Source organism: Phytophthora parasitica, assembly GCF_000247585.1.
Source record: "Phytophthora parasitica INRA-310 unplaced genomic scaffold supercont2.4, whole genome shotgun sequence".
In the NCBI taxonomy this organism is placed as follows: domain Eukaryota; phylum Oomycota; class Peronosporomycetes; order Peronosporales; family Peronosporaceae; genus Phytophthora; species Phytophthora nicotianae.
This window is the reverse complement of record NW_008648990.1, coordinates 1,305,509-1,324,380: the sequence shown is the minus strand read 5'-3', so window position 1 is coordinate 1,324,380 and position 18,872 is coordinate 1,305,509. Positions and strand designations below refer to the sequence as shown.

Here is an 18,872-nt window from a genome sequence, read left to right as displayed (position 1 = left end):
TTGCCTTTTCCACACTCATTCATCAATAACCTTGAAAATGACGGATGCAATGTTCTTGGACGACGTCGAGGGGCTCCTCCACATGGACGACCCGAGCGTCTCGGGCAATGACCTCCTCCTGTCTCTGGATAAAGACGCGTCCAAGCAGGCGCTGCAGCCTCTTGTGCTCGACTCCGCGGCGCTCGACGGACTGTTCAGCGCTTCTGACAAATCCGACGATGACAAAGACCATCACTCTGCAGCCACCGACAGTGACTCTGCGTCCACGTCTTCTCCTCCGCAATGTATCCCCGAGGCGGACAACATCCGCTCTCGAGACGCTATCCGACGCAGCACTTACAGACAGAAGCAAAAGGCCCATAAAGAGGCTCTCTACAAGCAGGTAAACGAGCTTTCGAGCCAATTGTCGACGCTCATGAAGAAGAAAGAAGCTGCCAAGGAGGGCATGAGCGTGACTCAAGCTGCAGTGTGGAAGGCGCTAGCTAACAGGAACCTACAGGCCAGAATGAACGCCGAGGAGCAACGTGCCAAACTCCAAGCAGCTATAAAGAGACGATCGACGCTAATTCGAGATCTAGGCGTTCTCATCAGAAAGAGAATTAGTGAGGAAGCACTTGAAGATGCAGGGTATGCAGTGAAAAAGCCACGTACAGAAACACCCGATAGGGCGCTGTACGAAGCCTATATTGACGAGCTGGACGAGATTTATGCCAAGGCGGACAGCGTCTTCAAGGCCAGTGCTGTTCAACCAGATTTGGACAGTAGTGAGGACACTCGACTGTACTACAACCCACCGAGATCGTCCAGCAAAGATGCCAATTATCATGAACTGGCAGGATCGTTCTCAACTCCGTTCGCCTACGAGCGAGTGCGTGAACATGTGCAGGAGGTGACGTGTATGGAGTTTCGCCCTGGATTTGAAGTGGTGGAGGAGTCGTGGGTTCCTGGTGATACGACAATAACCAAATGCAGAATTGAAGGGCAGGGGGGTCTATTGGTTGCTCAGCATTGTGTTATTCGTCGATTTAATGAAGAAGGCCGACTGGTTCTCGTGTGGAGGAAGTTTAGTGAGGGTGAAGGCAAATTTGCCGGCATGCACTCGGATGAAACAGGGTGGAGCATCATACGACCATCTCGTGTGAGCGGGAGTGTTAGCTCGGTGGTGGAGTTGATCTCGCGCTTCGTCCCGATCACCTTCAGCACAGCAACTGGCTCGGTTGATGTGGCGAAACAATTTGCCGACCTGATGATAAAAGATGGCGAAGAAATCTGTCAGCTAGGCCTGCAGAAGCTCGAAAAATTGCTGTTGGACGATGCACTCGGAGTTTACTAAGCGAAGACGTCCACAAACATAATTTATAACGCTAATCACGTTTTGCATACCAATCTTTGTTGGGAAGTGAGAGAACTTAGCACACTTTTAATTTTTGCTGGATTAATTTCTACTACTACTGTAAGTGGCATTACATGTAGTTTACCACCACCTAAAATACGTATCCAGTCATCGTAATCGTAGTAATTTTTGACGTGTAGCTTACAGTAAGTAATGAAAAATAAGGAGGCCAAAAATACATGCAATTGGAACTCTGCACCACACAGAATGCTCTTGGCAACCGTCAACTGGAGCTGATTATTCCGCAGACAAACACTCTCCTGCATGCGTGTGGCTGCTGTTTATCCACCCCATCTGCAAGTTTTTTCCTGTCCTACCTGAATTGCAAAACCACCCGTATATTTTTTACTTGCGAAGACCCAGCCTGAGTCTCCATCGTCATTTTAAAAGATGACAAGTCTCGAAAGAATGGATGACTTCGTACTCGATGAGTTAGTGGACTTCATCCAGGCCTCGGACGAACTAGCACTGCCAGCAGCACTAACACTTGAAAGTCTGGACCCAAATGGTCTATTGGCAGATTCTGGATCTCTTCTAGGCTCATCAATTCCAGACTTGCTCCCTTTGGAGACCTTTCCAACGCTCAGCAATATAGCGCCAGCTCCTTCTAACGCTCAGAAATCCAACAAACCAGTCGTAGCGACTGAGCAGCAACGGCAACGATCGAAGGACGCCATCCGTCGTAGTGAATATCGACAGCGTCAGAAGGCCGAAAAGGAAGCTCTACGTCGAGAAATCGACGAATTGTCGGCCAAACTGGACAAGTTACAGGACTCTGGGAGTTTGTCCCCGTCTACCGATGTCGCACTGTCGAGTTGTTTGTGGAAAGCAATTGCTAGTCGCCAGAAGCAACACAGAGAAGCTGCTGAGCAGGAACAGAGTCATCTTCGAGCAGCCATCTCCTCTCGAGCCACGTTAATCGATGATCTGTGTGGGTTCTTGAAGAAGCGTGTTCACGACGGATCAATCACTAGCGGCGAGTTCGGAGACACACCTCGAGTGCAAAAGAAAATGCGTCTGGAACCTACAGATTCCACACTATTTGAGACGTTCATTCAGGAGCTTCACACAGTTTACTTACAGACGGACGAAGTTATCAATGCATGCGAAATGGCAGAGACTCCTTCCATCACCAAACACAAGGATGGAGCAACGGAATACTACCAGCACGCAGAGCGACAAACAATGCCGTTTAAATTCAAACAGACCTGCAATTCGGTATGGCATTTGGCTCAACTCAAGCACCGACAAGAAGACCGAGAGATCTACGAAGGCGTAGAGAATCCAGAGAATACTATGGCCATGAAATTTCGCGTTACAAGTCGTCGAATGGGCGAAACTGTGTCGCTACTACAGCGCGTTGTGGTTCGTCGATACCAGGAGATCAACCGCGTTGTAGTCGTGTGGAAAGTGTTTACAGAAGGCGAGGGATTGTTCCGAGGTATGCACTCGGACGAAACTGGATGGGGCGTCATTCGACCATCCACAACTAGTGACGCTACGGGGACGATTCTTGACACTTGTTTCCGGAATGTACCGATGCACTTTAGTAATTCCTCGACCTGCACACCCGTCGTCAATGAGTTCACAGACATGGTCGTGAATACGGGAGAGGAGGAGAACAAAACAGTTATGCAGGCGCTGGAGAAGATGCTGCTTGATGACGCGCTAGCAAATGTGATGAGTTAGAAACCTGGATATTCTAAAATTCTTACTTTGGACTTTCAAACATGTCTTGTTATGCGCAGTAATTGCGCTTCCATCTCTCGATAAATGAAGCTGACATCTTCTTCATAGGAATTTACAACAAGATTCGTCAAGATACGTGCCTGTGCTGGAGTTGCTTCACAATCATCTGCACGTTTCGGTGTCATGCGCACACACGACCTCATGGATGTCCTGGCTGCTGCTGCACCGGTATCACCTTCACCCTCTTGAAATGGAGCCATTTGTTCGAGAACAACCCATCCTGTTTCATCTGTGAACAGACCGTCAAGGTCGTTCTCGCCTGCTGAGAGTCCCCGCCATATCAAGACCAAGCGAGTCTGCTCCACATATCTCCTCAATACAAGCTTCAGATCTAGAAAAGTAGAAGCAGCATCAGGTGGTAGCTTCGACGCTGGAGTCTGGAGACGAAATTTGACAGCAAACGTATGTTCCGGCCTCGATACATCGGGATACGAGCAGCTCCGATGCGCCGACACGCTCTTCCGACAGCTTCCTCCGAGATGCCACAACACCCACGCATTCCACGCAGCATCGATGACCAATTTGAAGTCAAACGGGATCACTCTCGTATCTCTCAGCTCCACTGTTGACATTCCATCGTCCGGTTTTCCGTCGAGCGTCGTCCTGCTCCCAGACACAGCTCCTTGTGGCACTCCGCTCACTGAGTGCTCCTTGAACACATCATCCACTCGAGAGAATGCTAGATCTAGTCCATTGGTCAGCATATCCAGCTCTGCTCTATCTGTATCGTCTAATTCTAGTTCCAAATCTGTAATCCCTTCTTCATCTTCGGCCAAGAGCAGCGGATTCGCTACGGTTCCAAGTGCAGCGGCCGTAGCCGCCGCACGCGTCGAATTTTCATCTCCACCGCCCCCTCTCTGGTTCACTTTAGCTTGCAAAGCATTGCTCCACTTGAGGTGCTCCGCTAGCTGCTCTCTCAGTCGTCGGTTTTCTTTTTCAGCTTCTTGTCGAGCCTTTAAATGCCGTCGTGCGATGTGTCTCCAAGCCGGCACTGTACTAACGATTCTGCTGCTGCTAGACACGATCTTCTCCAGGCGTGTCTTCCTGATAGCTGCAAGATGCTCTCGAGCCTGTTGTAACTGCTCTTCGAGCTCTACAGACTCTACACGCAGCGCAAGGAGCTCGCGACGCTCACGGTCTCTGGTTGGGGTCGTGTGGCTGCGCTTTTTCTTGGGTTTGGTAGCGGGGTTACCGGAAGCTGAAACTGTGGTGGCTGGGTTAACAGCGTTTGGCAATACTGCAGTCGAAGTTGCAACGTCAACGGAGCTCTGGGGCGCGTAGGGCGGCGTCACGAAGGACGGATCAGGAACCTCCATTTTAGTTGCGAAGTTGTGGTTTGGTTTGTTTTTAGGATTTAGACTAGATTAAAATAGAATACTTAATGAATTATACACAGGGATCAACACTTTTCAGAGGGCAACCATGATTTACAATTATCATTACTTTTAAAAATCGATAAGCAGTGTTGTTTAGGGATAGACATCAATACTCTAAGAATAGTGGTGGGTTATATTTTTCGAGTTACACCCGGTCGAAAACACGTGTTTTCGTACTTAAGAGCGCTAAATTCTTACTTAAACGCGTGGAATGGCTTCTTTCTGCTTCATTTTTGGCTTTTAACCAATTGGAATCGGCAAAATACAATAATCTGACAACATTGTGCACGTCCCCGGAACCCCGTCTGGTTGCGCGAGATCTGCCGTGTTAAAAGCTATTTTTTCGCCATCTGTGGAGCACTCACGGTTTGCTTGTGGATCCTCGTCGGTAGAGGCCGAACGGTCAAGTTCCTGCTGGACGAGTTTATGGAGGCAAATGTTTACGTGGTCATTCCATCCATGAATAACTGTAACCTTGTCCGACCTCATTCAAATAGTTATCACGGCCGTTGACAGAGGTGACAACAGGTACTGCGCGCTTCGATCGTCAGCTAAACGTTGATGAACCAACTTCGGATGAACGCAGCGTTTCTCGATGAGTTAACGGGGTTCTTTGGTGAATCCTGCCTTTTGATGCTGCCCGAGGTAGTAGGTGTGGAAGCATCTACCGATTCCAGCCTCTCACCACTGAGCTCGACTTTCGACCAAATCGACAACGAGGAGAGCGCGACAGGACTAGACCGGAAGCCTGTTCTCAAATCAAAGGACGCTCACCGGCGCAGCATGTATCGCGAACGGGAGAAAAAACTACGTCGAGATCTGCGCCACCAGGTCGGAATATTATCAGAGCAGCTGAAAGTGCTCCAAAAACGCAAGGCATACGGTATAAGTGAGTGCACACAAGCCTCCTCAATTCCGGTTTCAATGTGGAAAGCGTTGGCAGTTCTACAACGAGGAGCGAGACTCGAAGCCGAGAGCGAGCAGCGGAAGTTGCGTCAAGCAGTGAGCGCCCGAACTGCCGTCATCGAGGACCTCCAAGGGTTTGTAAGGAAGCGAGTGAGGGAAGCACGGCTCGCAAATGACGTCGTCTCGCGCTGTTCACTCAGTCTTGCTACCAAGCGCATGCGCGTTGATCCAACTGACTCGATTCTGTTTGAGGCCTTTACTGAGCAACTCGATGCTCTATATGCTCAAACCGACAAGGTCATGCGTGACTGTGGCATGAACTCAATAACGTGTGGAGCATTGAACTTCAGACCCACACGGAAGACTCAAGATAGGGACAGAGCCGAGTACTTCCAGTACGCTTGGAAGCAATTAATTCCCAGTAACCTCCAACAGACTCGTCGCGCGTTGTGGAATGTTGCGCACATGATACATCGCCAAGACGACCGCGAAGTCCACACTGGAGCCAATTCTGGAAACATCATCGCGGTGAAGTTTCGTATCAAAGGTTACCCGGGTTCGACGCTCTCACTTACAGAACACATCGTCGTCCGGAGATATGATGAAGAAGACCGAACTATTCTCGTATGGAGGTCACTCACAGAAGGCAACGGATGCCTGAGTGGTACGCACTCGGACAAGACAGGCTGGTGTATCATCCGGCCATTTGAATCGGGCACAATCAAGGAAACGTACGTACGTCAAGTGCCAATCCATTTTAATCGAGATCACAAGGCGCAAGATAGTAATCAATTCACCATTCTCATCCACCGATCCAGCGAGGAGGACGGTATCGCCATAGCCCAGGGTATCAGCAGCATGAACATTCATGATACGGGATCTCATGCTGTCGCTGAACAAGCAGACAAATTTACGGAGTTAGAGACGAACACTTCGGACGAATCCCTTTCCAACGAATGCGCACTGGAGCGTGTGCTCGAAGATATTGGCATCGGTCCTGGTGCTGAGGACTTCGACCTCGGTGAAGTTCTGCGTGAAACATGACCCTGTTATTGAACAAGTCTACGTGCACTCATAGGAAGTGTAAGAAAACGTGTGCGCATGACGCGTGTAAAGTGATCACACGAATGAACTCCCGACCACACATACTCGTACAGTGGTGCACCTCGTTTTCGACAGGGTGGACCATATAGAGTCTGCCAACGGCGAAAATTTATGCAGGAACGCAGATGGGCCAAGTGTACTGTTTTTTAATACTTTAATTCAGTAGATATCGCAGATCCATCTTTCCGCTGTGCAGTTTCTAATTGTCTTCGTCGAAGTACTAGACCAGCCTTCTGAGCACCACTTCATGGCTGTATAAATATCGACTGGTTTATAGTTTTCGCCCCTATAGAACATGTCCAGCTCTGCTTCTTACTTTGTTGTCCGGTAATGATCCTTGAGGCTCTTGATGATCCCTTGATCCATCGGATGCAAGGCAGCAGTTGTATTTGGTGGAAGCTTGTGAATGACCACGTAGAAACTTTTGTTACTGATCACCATAGCTCAGCAGCAGCTTTGCAGCATATCGTCTGCTTGTCAGCGAGACTTAGCGTAGAATAGGTGGAGGGGCGACGTGCCATGGTATGATGCAGCAAAAAATAAGGTGAGCTTCAGTTTTATACTCGTCTGTTCGGTAGCGTCAGGTCGCTGCGGCGCGACGTGTCAGAGGAGGGGAAACCATTGCGGTTAATTCAGCCAACGGTGATGGCAAACGATTTGCGCAATGCACTGAGCGGAATCATAAAATTTTGAAGGTTATAGAGGCATACCGGTGTCGAAAACGAGGTGCACCACTGTATAGACCATGCCGAGCTTGAGTTTTTCTAAAGAAATAGTAAGTTTTATAGATTGCGTTGCAACAAGTGATACTCCATGAGTCAGAATAAGTGTTAATGTCAAAAAAAAGGAAAAGATCGAAGTAAAAGTTTTGTGGTTACCGGTATCATGATGATGGTACACCATTCTTAGAGACGCGTAAGCTTCGTCTGTGCCTAATCGGGCCGAAGTTCTTCCACTTTTTAATTTTGCTCGCGAGCAGTAAGACGCAAGATGCAGAACACGTGCGGCTTCGACTCAGCCTTAGTTGATGTTACATCACCGCCGACAAAACGTAGCAAACGCAAACAAGAGACTGTCGAAGAGTTTGCCAAGAAAGAAAAGCGAAGACTGAAGGACCGTATCCGTCGACGCAAGACGGTTCAACGCCGGAAATGCGAGCGAGAGGCTTTGACGCGGGAGATAAAGGAGCTTTCGGTGCAAGTTGAGCTCCTCGAGCGTAAAGCCGACGTGGGCATTCGCACGTCGCCGCCTACCTGTCAAAAGACTCTAAATTTGCAAGCGCTTACAGACGAGCGTCGCTTTCTACGAGATGAAATACGTAAGAGAGTTGGTTTGATCCACGATATGCGCAATGCGTTTCACGAACAAGTACTGCAACAAACCGGTACATATCCAGTGCTGCGGTCTAACGGAAAGGTATCTGGGGGAGGGAATGATCTCTGCTTGAAGCACCCAGAGTCTCCGCTGATCCAGCAATACATTCTGGAATTGGCCGGTGTTTACAAGCAAACGGCCAGTGTATTCCCGTGTTCAACCGAGTCAAGCCCTCAGTCTTCGATAATCAAGACGACACGAGAGAAAAATCAAAACGGTACGGAATTCTTCCAGTCGTATGGCACGCAGATGATGCCGTTTGAATATCGCCAGACGTGCCATTATCTGTGGCAACTCGTCATTCTGGGTCATCGACAGGAAGACCGACTGCTCTATCGCGTAGTAGACGACCCGGAGAACACTCTGGCTATGAGATTTCGCTTACACGGAAGCAATTCGGAAGCGTATGTGGTGATGCACTATGCTATTCGGCGCTTCGAAGAGAAAGATCGCACAGTGCTGGTATGGCGGGCGCTTGCCGAGGGTGAAGGAGTCTTCAGTGGGATGCATACCGATGAAACTGGATGGTGCATAGTGCATTCGTCAGCCATGGATTCGTGCGCTATTGTAGAGACATGTTCCCGTGTAGTACCGATGCACATTGGCGCAGCAGCCTCATGTGTGGGTGTGGCTGAACAATTCACCGGTATCGTTCTCAAATCGATTGAGGAGGATATCTTCAAGATTTCCGTGAAACTGGACAAAGTGCTCCTTGATGAGGCGCTCGAGCACATTCACGTAGAAGAAAATTAACTCAATTAATAGTCTACATGCAGTGATATGCGAGTATACGTACCTTTCAAAAAACAATGTGTGTATCCCTGGTTGGCTGTCACGGCAAAATCAAAGCAGCATCTAAGTAGATCGAGCGACCGATGTCGCTCCCTGTGACAAGAAACGACATTTAAAACTGCGAGGGAAGATGTTTAGTGTTCGAACGAATATAGTAGTGGCATTTTTTTTCTTTTAAAAAAAATGATGTCAATGGCCGGTACAATCACTATAACTTTTGGATCCCTAACGTCACTCCTCTTTGTTGGTGGTGTGTGTGATTGGCGCTGCATTATACACGCTCCAGGTTCAGACCCAACAAGCATTTGTAGTTTGCTTCTCGATTCAGCAAGCCCTCGCAATAAATGAGCTAAGAACTTAGAAGTACTTGGTAAACGAATTTGAACACAAGTACACTACAAGCTGTCTTTTTTTATGGAGCGTACATGTTTTCAGAATTAATTGCTGCTCATATCGCAAAATCCTACAATTCGTGTTCGTGGGGATGCTGTATTTGAACCAGGAGTTTGTACAAACCAGCGCCGATCACACCACCAGCAAGTGGAGCAACAATTGGAATCCAAAAGTAATAGTGATCTGCCGTCCAAACCTTCGAGCCGTATCCCACCATGTACGTCAACAAACGAGGACCAAAGTCACGCGCTGGGTTCATCGCGTAGCCGGTGTTCATGCCGAAGCTCATTCCAAGCGCCATGATCATCAACGCAAAGGCAAACGGCGTACCTACCGTACCCGGAGAACGATTGTTTTGGTCCGTGATCGCATAAATGCAAAGCAGCAACATTCCTGTGGCCAGTGCCTCCGTGTAGAACGCCGTGTAATTGCTAATGTCGTCGCTTGGGTAGGTGGCAAAATTGCTCTGCGTGGTCTCCAGATCTGGATCGATCTTCTGAATTTTCTGGTAGTCGAGCAGGTAAATAGCCGCAGCTCCAACGAAAGCGCCAACCAACTGCGAAAGACAGTAACCCGGCATCTTCCACCATGGTAGACGGCCATACACGCAGTGTGCGAGCGTGACGGACGGATTCAAATGCGCGCCGCTGACGCCTTCAGAGCAGTAAACAGCCATAAGGATACCAATACCCCACGCCATGTTAATGCTGAGCCACGTGCCGTTGGTCTCCTCGGACAGACTCACTTGGTTGTTGACACCCAAACCGAAGCAGATCATAACAAACGTTCCCAAAAACTCGCAAATGCACTCACGAATGTGCACACGATTGATAACGAACCATTTCTTGTGGTGCTCCTCATCTCGCTGGTACTGACTTCGATTGGTATGATGTAGTGAACGCTGGCAACGATCCAGGAAATGACGATAATATGTGACGGGGATGGCGCAGTAGGGCGGCGACGAGAGCGGAACTGCTCCATTGGGTTCCGGATTGTAGCGTGGATGCATTTTGTTTTTTTTGGAAAAGATACTAATAATGAGGGTGGCAAACGACATTTACCTGGTCCATGTCGCTGCTCGACAATCTAGCATAAGCCTAAATTTCATCTTCATAAACTCAGTAGTAACGTTAGCAGACCGCACCTCTTTGATTATTTCTTGACTGCTGCTTCTTGACGTTCCGGCAATTCATATTCGCAACATTTGCATTTTTATATTCACTTGGCATGAAATTGTATACCTTGAGCAAGTTGTAGAGTTAGTTGTAGGCCCCGTATCCTGTAAATCCTTGGTCGTCTCTGCTCGTAGGTGTTGAAGCAAGGCGGAATTCTGCTCGGCCGGGAGCAGGTGACGAGCTAATGAATCACAAGCCCAACGTTTAGACCACCTGCTGGTTCATTAAGGAAAAATATGCGGGCATACTTACTAAGGAGATTCAGTCGGGATGCTGGCGTCTGACAGTCGGCGCTTCATGATGCCGCGCCAGCCGCGACGCCGACGCTGAGTCTCTTGAAAGGCGATGTATCGCTCCACCAGATACGCTTGACCGGCCTTGACGCCCATGGCAATCACCGGAAGCAAAGGCAACGGGCCTGCAAACCACGGAGCCACAAGTCGACTAGACTGCGCGATACACGCCAAGATGGCGATCCCTACACTGATCATAGACATCGCGTTCCACACCGAGAATCGACGCGTGAAGGTCGAAGACGAAAGTGCCAGCGATACGATACCCATGATAGGAGACACGACGAGAGCAAGCGGTGGTACCAGTAATACCGGTACCATGATAGAAGCACTGCAGTCGTGGTCTACTTCACCGTCAGTGACGCACTTCAGGTTCACCAAGATGGCGAACGTGATGGCTAGATCTACCATCAAGAGCGTCAGTAGCGAAATGCTCAACATCCACGCCAAGTTGAGGGAACTACTGCGTGGTAGATTGCGAGGCAGCAGGTGGAAGCGAAGGAACGAGATAAGCATCTGACGAGGAGCTCGATCGGCGAGACGTTCCCGCAATTCGTCGGCACAAATCAATACTCCGGGCACAGGAAGCGATGCGTCTACTGGGCCCAACCACCCTTCATAGAATGTGTGCTTTGCTGCACTGTCATGGTGCTTCTTCTTCGTTGTCGAACCCATTAGCACCAGAACATCGTCTGTATTTCCGCCGCGTCCGGAGTGCCCATTGCTTCCCAAACCTTCGCCCTGTGTACTGGAAGAGCGAATACGCAGAGCCTCTTCTCGAATACTGCTCACTGGATTTTGTGAAGATGTGTTCCCATTTCCAGAAGCATTGGCACTACGACTCCTTCCGCGCGAGGAAGAACCGGGATTATTCAAAGCTGTTCCCCATCCGCCCATATCGTAGAGCATAGCGTCGTTACCAAAGCTCCCGTCACTTCGGCGAGGGCCTGGGTAATCTAGTGAGTCCCCACGCCCGTATCCATAGACGTCGTTAATGTTGTAGTAGTTTGTATCTTTCGAGTGGACACTGCCGTAGCCGTATCGACTAGAAGACGGCGGGGGCTGCGGGTGAGACTGGAGATTATTGTTGCTGCTGACGTTGTCAAGTGATTCATCTGCAGTTGTCAAGAACAAGCCAAGTTTGAACTCCTCGCCCATATTCAGCTCGTCCTGCACATAGAATCGACCGAGATAGATGCGTAGTCCTCCCAGTTTGCTCGAGTTGCTTCCCATTGCTGACAATGCACGCTGCTTCTCGAGATACACAGCCACAGGAATAAGCGATTCCACAAGCGAAGTCTCGTCACGCTGCACCACGCGTAACAGTTCGTTCAATTCAGCAACGAATTCAATCCACGGTTCATCAATAAACGCCGTCAACTCGGGACATTGCGGGATCGAGCGGACAAGCAGATCATTCGGGTCCAAGTAGAACGGCGAGAAGTACGTTCCACAGCCTGCAAACAGCAGTACCAGGGGTAGTGAAGGCTTGCCGATCTTGGTCGTAGGCACGCATACGGACTGGGAGCTCTCCTTGTACAGCAACTCGAGGTAGACAAGCGAGTAGTCAGCGCAATAGCCGAGCTTGACTGCATTAAGCAAACCACGTGCTCGAGGGCCTTTCATGCATGCATGGTTGTACTTGGCCACAATCCGCTTGAGCTCGTTCACACGGATATGACGTCGGAAGAGTCTCACCTCGGACGCAAATGGATAGCACAGTACTGCCACCAGAAAGTACACGATCTTCCCCCAACTCGAACACGGACCACGTTGCCACGCCAAGACGCGGTTGATTCGATCCGCCAAGTTCTTAAACTCAACATCATACAGTACTTTCTTCAAAGATGGCGGGACTGTGGTGCGGAGCTTGAGTGGGGAGTCTGGGTCGTTGTATCCAGCTAGATAAAGTCGTGCCATGTGCTCTGGGAGGTCACGCTCCATGAGTTTCGGGTAGCCAACTCGAGGCCAGTAGAAGCAGCGAAACAGCGACGCGAACCAGCTACGTTGTGAGTTGGCCACAGCAGACGACAGCAAGTGTTGTCGCTCACCTTTAGCTCCTCGACTGTTGTACATACGCGTGTAGGATGGCTCCTTACGGTTCCGACAGGCGTAACCAAGCAAGATGAAGAAGGCCACAATGCTCATTAATACAAGGGCAAAGCCAAACTCTCCACCACATGCATCGAGCAACTGCTGAATAGGCGAGACGCAGTAGTAACCGGAGTAACCAGGATCGCATGCCCAATCACAGCGTGCACTGGTGGCACCGACCCCGATGTAATGCGCGTTTGATGGCGCGTTAGTGCACACAACGCACTCGGCGCTGTTGCTCTCGGACTTGTATTTTCCTACTGGACACATGCGGCAGAAAAGACCACCAGAGCCTGGAGGACAAGGGAAGCCAAAAAATGATCCACTCGCACCAGCCGGAACGATGGACTTTTGGGCAACAGGCGACGCCGGAGTGGGAGCTGGAAGTTCTGGAGTATCGCCACTGATTAATTTGTACGAAGTAGCACCACCTGCCACTGTGTAGTTGCCGTCAAAGTCTCTTGTACAGCGATCAAAGGTACTCAATTCGCATCCTGTGAGCTGCAGACGGCCGCCACCACCACCACCACCGCAGAGACGAGGGACAACCTTCGAACTCGGTGCCTGTGCCTCGGCTTGTTCGTCAGCGGCATCATCCTGCGTCTTTCCGATAAGATATGCTGGTTCTTGCCACTTCGACTCGCTTACAAGATTCTCGATAGTCTCAGCACATTCAGATCCACCACCAACAGCACTAATGTGTCCATGTCCACGCAGATATTGAGCAACAGAGAGTCCTAAAAAGCCTCCAGAACCCCCTCCTGCACCGTTTGCCCCACCATCGCCATTACAGTGAATCTCACCATTAAGCACAAGACCCGAGGCACCAAGCATAACGATACCGCCACCATTTCCGCCGTCCACACAGCCACCACCCGAGCCAAGCATACCTGTACCGGATCGTGTGCCGTAAGGCAGACCACCAGATGCGTAGTTGCCGGTATTGGTTATTACGCTCGAGTCAGCTCCGCGACCGCCGTATCCAGCCCCTCCCCCGATAGAGCCGACGCAGGAACCCATTCCGGGGCCTTGGTTAGCCAGTTCCCCCATTCCATCCGCTGATAGGATAGACCCATGCGAAATCTCCACCGAGTCAGTAGCACATACTAAGACTGCGCCGCCACGTACATGACCGAGCGGTTGCGGAGGCAGTTCGTCGTCTTCCTGAAGCAGGTCCTCCAATTGCTGCTTCTTTTCTTCTGATTGACCAACATAAATCGACTCACGCGCGTGTAAAACCAGTGTAAAGTTGCTTATGCTGGGCAACGCAGATGGAATATTTGGTATCGATGCTCCACCATTCGCAGACCCGTGAGTATCTTCCTTCCCGAAATCTGACTTCAACGAATGAAGTGATAGCCATTGCTGTTCCTTACAAGAGCGAAAGGTTGACTTGATACTGGGATCATTCAGCGCTTCGAGGTGGCCGTTAATCGAGATAGAGAAATCGGAAGATACCGAGAGCGCACCCACAGCAATCACTCCACTTAGAAACACATCACCACCACTTACCAGGGCCAGCATCTTACTATTCAATAGCTTGGCAGTCGAAGGTGATGACGATGTTGTCGCAGGAACAGCAATAATAGGATCCAGAGCGCTCGATATGTTGGCATCAAGGTGGATGTTCTGGCTTGTAATGATCTGCACACTCCACGTAAACTCTAGAGCAGTCGTTGCGTCCATTAATACAGAGCGAGCAGAGAGCTGCAAAGCACTGGTGGGCATGATCATCTGTGCAGCACTGGAGACAACCATGTCGCGCACGTGAATCTGTAGAAGAGGAGGTTTGCTGTTGCTGTGAGCGCTGATTGAATCGGGTAGCTGATGTGGCAGTCCGACCAGTAATGCGTCCAATAGAAACGAGCCGTTAAGCACCTTCAGGTCTCCCTCAGCTAGCTTAAGACATTCTGTCGCGACAACCGCACCGTCAGTGATTGTAATAGCATCAATGTTCTCTGCTTCATCATCTCCAACGTCCAAGCTGGTAACAGCACCACCAATAACTGTATCCATTTCATCAATATCAACAGCTCCTCCGTCTTCACTTTGCACACCCGTGGGCCACAGACGCTGCATGTCGTTATCAACCAGAAGCTGGGCTTCATGTACTCCATCTGAATGCTGGACCACCTGGTAGTACGTACCCGCTGCTCCAGCCAGCGCTGAGATCTGTACATGACGAAAGCGTAGATTCTTCGCTAGAAGTTCCTTAACTTGGTCTGCGTTCAACGTACCACCCGTTGTATCAATCGCATTGGTATCCAATTGACTCGACATGAACGAGATCTGTACACGACCACCGCCACCTGCAGGGAAGCAGTGCGTAATGCCTCTAGCTGCAGCGTTATCGGTGCAGAACGCGTCTCCACCCTTAGCCTCTACCTTTCCACTTACTGACAGCGCATTCGCTGAAATATACACTGAACCTCCCGAGCCTCCACTAACTTCATCGATCGCAGACCCTCCGTTGGCCTGGATTGTAGCACCAGCCATCACCACAACATCCTTTGACGCTTTGATCTGAATTCGGCCTCCTCCATCAACCGTAACAACGTGATTACTAGACCCATTCCCAGTAACTACCACACGACTGCCACTACCGAGAAGAAACGGTGCGATTGTCGCACTGGGATCCCCTGACGCTCCGGAGGACGCCGTCATCACTGCTGGGTCCGCCATCAAAGCCTTCTCCTTGGCCCACAAGTCAGCCAACTGCCATCCAGCGCTGCTTTGCTTTAACAGCGCTTCCTTCTCTTCAATAAGCTCCACATTAACCGTCCGTCCTCGTACATCAAAGAACCCTCTCGTTGTCTGCTCTGTGAGCATGGTAGCATTAGCAATGAGTCTCTGGCCGCCTCCGCCTCCATGACTTGCACCAAACACGTCCGTCCCTGTAAAGAGCCCATTGCCATCACGGAACGCGCCACTGTAGGACGCTGAGATCTGAGCTTTCTCTTCTAGATGCACAAACGAGGCCTCAACACTAAGCGATGACGCCTTCAACGTGGCTTTAGCACCCAGGAGCACCATCTGACCCGAGCCAATGTGCAGCAGGCAGTCGTCTCCTTCCACTGCGACCGTCACTCCTGGAGCAAAGTGAAGGTCTCCTGGCACGTCCCAATGGCATGTGAATCCTGCCACAGCTGAGACTCCTACGTCTCCATCGGAATATCCTGTGAAAGACGATGCAGAGACTGCCGCAGCACTCAGGAGAGATCCTGAACCTGTGGGTATTGATGCAGGAGCCTCAACAGCTCCGCGAGGACCGCACATGAAGGAAATTGAATCAGAGAACTCGCATGAAGACGTGCTGGAGTTCCATGCGCAATGCTGCAGGAAGTCGGCGCAGTGGGGCTTGTGCTCGTCCAAGTGCTTCAACATCTCTGGCTTGACTTCAACTGAGGCGGTGGATGTGACGAGGGAGAGCAAGGAGAGCGAGAGCAGCAGACACGCAGACACTCGAAGCCTCCGTCGACGAGCAGAGAGCGACGCCATGCTGACCCTCAGCGACGTGCACAGTGCGCAAGATCACCCGCAAGTGTCGAGATTCTTATGTGAGCCTGAAATGCGAGTGCGCACTCGGAGTGATGGTCAAATTAGCCACCTCTTCCACCCCAAGTATCGACTATCAGAGAGAAAAAAGTATGGTAAACACTTTAAATACTAGATGAAATGAATTGGGCAGAACTGCGTTACAGAGGAATAAAAACCTCTGTAACGCGATATCTGTCAACCTGATTTCTTCTGCTGACATGTGAAAAGCCGCAAAGTCACTGTGTTGTGGCAGAACCTCGTTAGAGTGACATCATTCGTGGGTGCCATTGTGCATTCCAGAACTCTATCAATACAGGAAGCCACCAATAATGTCGTACTTGCTGCCTCACCTGGAGAGTGGCTGGGCCGTGGACCAGGCCATCCTGAACGAGGGCGACCGCGTGGTGGTGATTCGCTTTGGCCATGACCACGATCCGACCTGCATGCAGATGGACGAGGTGCTCTGTGGCATTGCTGAGGACGTCAAGAACTTTGCCGTTATTTACGTCGTGGACATCACCGAGGTGCCCGATTTCAACACCATGTACGAGCTCTACGACCCCTGCACTGTCATGTTTTTCTTCCGCAACAAGCACATCATGATAGACCTGGGCACGGGCAACAACAACAAGATCAACTGGGCTTTCAACAACAAAGGCGAGATGATCGACATCATCGAGACAGTCTATCGCGGCGCACGCAAGGGCCGTGGCCTTGTCATCTCGCCCAAAGACTACTCTACCAAGTACAGATACTAAGCTCACTGAGCTACAGGACTCCATTATAATGTGAGATCGCTGAGTGGTGCCTATTTTTCACTGTGCTGCTTTGTTTTCTGTATACTGATTTTGTGGAAGATTGTTGATGGCTGAAGACGGAAAAGGAAGACTGCTGAACGCTGTGGAGCTTCGATCAGGAAACCGTTGGAGCTATGGGTTGGCACACTAGAGGATGACGGAATTAGCCACGCAGTTGGCGTCGCGACAGGATGTCGAAGAAGTACTGGCATTCCAGGACACCGTCCTCAGCGAGGTCGGTGCAGTGCACAGCATTGCGGACGCGATCATGGCCGAACTTAGCACGGATCGTCTGTGGCTGGAGTTCCTTGGCCATCTCGACGTCCCAGGGACCAGCGCTGGCACGGAACTGGGTCACGACGTCTTTGGTGTGTTGCCCCACCAGCTCCATCGCTAGACAAGGACCGGTGGTAAAGTGGTCCACAGACTCGTTAAAGTGCGGCACGACACCTTCATAGACCTCGAGGAATTCTGCAGCGGTGGTGCGATCGAGGGTGAAGAGCTCCATGGCCGTGATCCGGACACCGCCGTCGCGCTGGATAGCAGACACCACCTCTCCAACCAGCCCTTCCTTTATCACATGTGGGAGCACCACGCAACACGTACAGTGCTCGAATGTAGCGGTCGGGGCGTGTGGCGTCTCGAAGTAGAAGCTGCGGAGCTGTTGCGCTTCTAGAACGGACGACGCGCTCTCGAACTCGCCAGGTTCGGCGTCAAAGCGTGTGCTTAAGTTGCTCACTACTTGCTTAAGTGTCTCGAGGCAGTTCTCCTGTACGAGCTCCATTGCTACAATAGGGGCCCCAGCCAGTTGATTAACTCTCAGTTCAAAGTCGTCCGTTCCGCGTTGCAACTCGAACAACTTCTCTGCATGGGGACGTCTCACTTGCATCATCTTAACCGCAGAGAAAGCGAACTGCTGGTGCGAAAGGAATTCCAGCACGGCACCGACATGGTCCACCATGCGTGCTTTGATCACTAACACGGACTTCTGCTGCTGTCGCCCGAGCTTCTCGGCTGTGAATGGGTCTAGATAGTCCTGTAGCTCGAAGTGGCGGCCGTAGATAAGCACCTTGGCCCCCAAGAAAAAGTCCTTGGCCGAAAGTGTGGCTGGACATTCGCTCTTCTTGAGGAACAGGCGACTAGTTTTAGTGTCGAAGATCTCGACGTTGTGCGTGTCCACGAAGTACCGCACATTGTATTGGCGATTAAGTCTGCACCATTACCAATACAACGGGTTAGTCATCGGTGCTCTGTATCAGCAGACCTAATGCAATGACGCACTGGGCATGTGTGTCGAACCAACGCGCCTTGAACGAGTAGATAGTCTCTCGAATCGCCTGCATGACTCTGCACTGCGTAGGAGAGCACTGGGATAGTGGAGTCAACACTTAATACTACTCAGCAAGCTTTTATAGTCGCTACACAGAGGAGTTGAGGCGTGAAGGGGTCCGTACGTCTTAAGGCGAGCGGGCGTTAGCTTGACGAGACGAGTCTCTCTTGCACCTTGAAGCGACCCGTCAGATCGGAGCGGATACATATTCGAAGTGCAATCACGTCACAGATATGTCCACATTTTCAGCGAATCAACGTCGAGCAGCGCCACTTCAAGATTGGCGACAGTTTACGGTCCAAACGCGCGAGAGTTATAGATTCACGAGTTATATGGAGTCGAGCTATAGGTGAGGAAGAGCTGCCCGCTTCTCAAGAAATGCGCAGCTATCACGTGCAATTGCCTTTCAATCCTGCGGTTGGATCCAAGAAGATTTTTCATATGAAGTTATTTAAATCGACTACCAAGGAAACCCCATTTCCAAACCGTAAATTGGTTTCTGTCAACAGAACACCTCCGAGTATGGAGTGCAGCGCCGTCCAGCACCTTTAATCCCCCC

At 50.6% G+C, this 18,872-nt stretch overlaps 9 protein-coding genes across 10 annotated transcripts; 5 read left to right on the top strand and 4 right to left on the bottom strand.

Annotated features, from left to right (window-relative positions):
• The first annotated feature begins 12 nt into the window (after window positions 1-12).
• PPTG_03363 (hypothetical protein) lies at window positions 13-1,592 on the top strand. The gene has a single exon (XM_008896042.1). The coding sequence runs from the start codon at window positions 38-40 to the stop codon at window positions 1,331-1,333; it is 1,296 nt and encodes a 431-aa protein (XP_008894290.1). The 5' UTR covers window positions 13-37; the 3' UTR covers window positions 1,334-1,592.
• A 159-nt stretch (window positions 1,593-1,751) lies between these two features.
• PPTG_03362 (hypothetical protein) lies at window positions 1,752-3,123 on the top strand. Its single transcript, XM_008896041.1, has one exon. The coding sequence runs from the start codon at window positions 1,784-1,786 to the stop codon at window positions 3,080-3,082; it is 1,299 nt and encodes a 432-aa protein (XP_008894289.1). The 5' UTR covers window positions 1,752-1,783; the 3' UTR covers window positions 3,083-3,123.
• On the bottom strand, window positions 3,071-4,498 carry PPTG_03361 (hypothetical protein). Its single transcript, XM_008896040.1, has one exon. The coding sequence runs from the start codon at window positions 4,456-4,458 to the stop codon at window positions 3,118-3,120; it is 1,341 nt and encodes a 446-aa protein (XP_008894288.1). The 5' UTR covers window positions 4,459-4,498; the 3' UTR covers window positions 3,071-3,117.
• A 581-nt stretch (window positions 4,499-5,079) lies between these two features.
• PPTG_03360 (hypothetical protein) lies at window positions 5,080-6,708 on the top strand (the record flags this gene model as incomplete). Its single annotated transcript, XM_008896039.1, has 1 exon — window positions 5,080-6,708. The coding sequence occupies one exon, from the start codon at window positions 5,080-5,082 to the stop codon at window positions 6,466-6,468; it is 1,389 nt and encodes a 462-aa protein (XP_008894287.1). The 3' UTR covers window positions 6,469-6,708.
• Window positions 6,709-7,491: 783 nt separating this feature from the next.
• Window positions 7,492-8,738, top strand: PPTG_03359 (hypothetical protein). The gene has a single exon (XM_008896038.1). It carries the CDS (start codon window positions 7,519-7,521, stop codon window positions 8,653-8,655), a length of 1,137 nt encoding a protein of 378 aa, XP_008894286.1. The 5' UTR covers window positions 7,492-7,518; the 3' UTR covers window positions 8,656-8,738.
• Window positions 8,739-9,157: 419 nt separating this feature from the next.
• PPTG_03358 (hypothetical protein) lies at window positions 9,158-10,096 on the bottom strand (the record flags this gene model as incomplete). The annotated part of the gene is made up of 1 exon (XM_008896037.1): window positions 9,158-10,096. The coding sequence occupies one exon, from the start codon at window positions 10,094-10,096 to the stop codon at window positions 9,158-9,160; it is 939 nt and encodes a 312-aa protein (XP_008894285.1).
• Window positions 10,097-10,346: 250 nt separating this feature from the next.
• PPTG_03357 (hypothetical protein) lies at window positions 10,347-16,147 on the bottom strand (the record flags this gene model as incomplete). Its single annotated transcript, XM_008896036.1, has 2 exons — window positions 10,347-10,443; window positions 10,515-16,147. The coding sequence occupies 2 exons, from the start codon at window positions 16,145-16,147 to the stop codon at window positions 10,347-10,349; spliced, it is 5,730 nt and encodes a 1,909-aa protein (XP_008894284.1).
• A 322-nt stretch (window positions 16,148-16,469) lies between these two features.
• On the top strand, window positions 16,470-18,404 carry PPTG_03356 (thioredoxin-like protein 4A). The gene is made up of 2 exons (XM_008896035.1): window positions 16,470-16,974; window positions 17,044-18,404. The coding sequence occupies exon 1, from the start codon at window positions 16,516-16,518 to the stop codon at window positions 16,942-16,944; it is 429 nt and encodes a 142-aa protein (XP_008894283.1). The 5' UTR covers window positions 16,470-16,515; the 3' UTR covers window positions 16,945-16,974; window positions 17,044-18,404.
• On the bottom strand, window positions 16,842-18,480 carry PPTG_03355. Of its 2 annotated transcripts, XM_008896034.1 has the most exons (3): window positions 18,438-18,480; window positions 18,265-18,350; window positions 16,842-18,194 (listed from the first exon to the last, which is right to left on the bottom strand). In XM_008896034.1, the coding sequence occupies exons 2-3, from the start codon at window positions 18,324-18,326 to the stop codon at window positions 17,147-17,149; spliced, it is 1,110 nt and encodes a 369-aa protein (XP_008894282.1). In that variant the 5' UTR covers window positions 18,327-18,350; window positions 18,438-18,480; the 3' UTR covers window positions 16,842-17,146. The 2 variants fall into 2 exon arrangements, with proteins under 2 accessions (XP_008894282.1, XP_008894281.1); XM_008896033.1 differs by having other exon boundaries at window positions 18,265-18,480.
• Between the last annotated feature and the right edge of the window lie 392 nt (window positions 18,481-18,872).

What these genes read in the sequence shown, in the direction of transcription:
- PPTG_03363 (XM_008896042.1), top strand. Translation starts at nt 38, where the DNA reads ATGACGGATGCAATGTTCTTGGACGACGTCGAGGGGCTCCTCCACATG.
- PPTG_03362 (XM_008896041.1), top strand. Translation starts at nt 1,784, where the DNA reads ATGACAAGTCTCGAAAGAATGGATGACTTCGTACTCGATGAGTTAGTG.
- PPTG_03361 (XM_008896040.1), bottom strand. Translation starts at nt 4,458, where the DNA reads ATGGAGGTTCCTGATCCGTCCTTCGTGACGCCGCCCTACGCGCCCCAG.
- PPTG_03359 (XM_008896038.1), top strand. Translation starts at nt 7,519, where the DNA reads ATGCAGAACACGTGCGGCTTCGACTCAGCCTTAGTTGATGTTACATCA.
- PPTG_03356 (XM_008896035.1), top strand. Translation starts at nt 16,516, where the DNA reads ATGTCGTACTTGCTGCCTCACCTGGAGAGTGGCTGGGCCGTGGACCAG.
- PPTG_03355 (XM_008896033.1), bottom strand. Translation starts at nt 18,326, where the DNA reads ATGCAGGCGATTCGAGAGACTATCTACTCGTTCAAGGCGCGTTGGTTC. An exon ending in TGGTTCGACACACATGCCCA is followed by an intron (nt 18,195 to 18,264) that starts GTGCGTCATTGC and finishes GTAATGGTGCAG; the next exon opens with ACTTAATCGCCAATACAATG.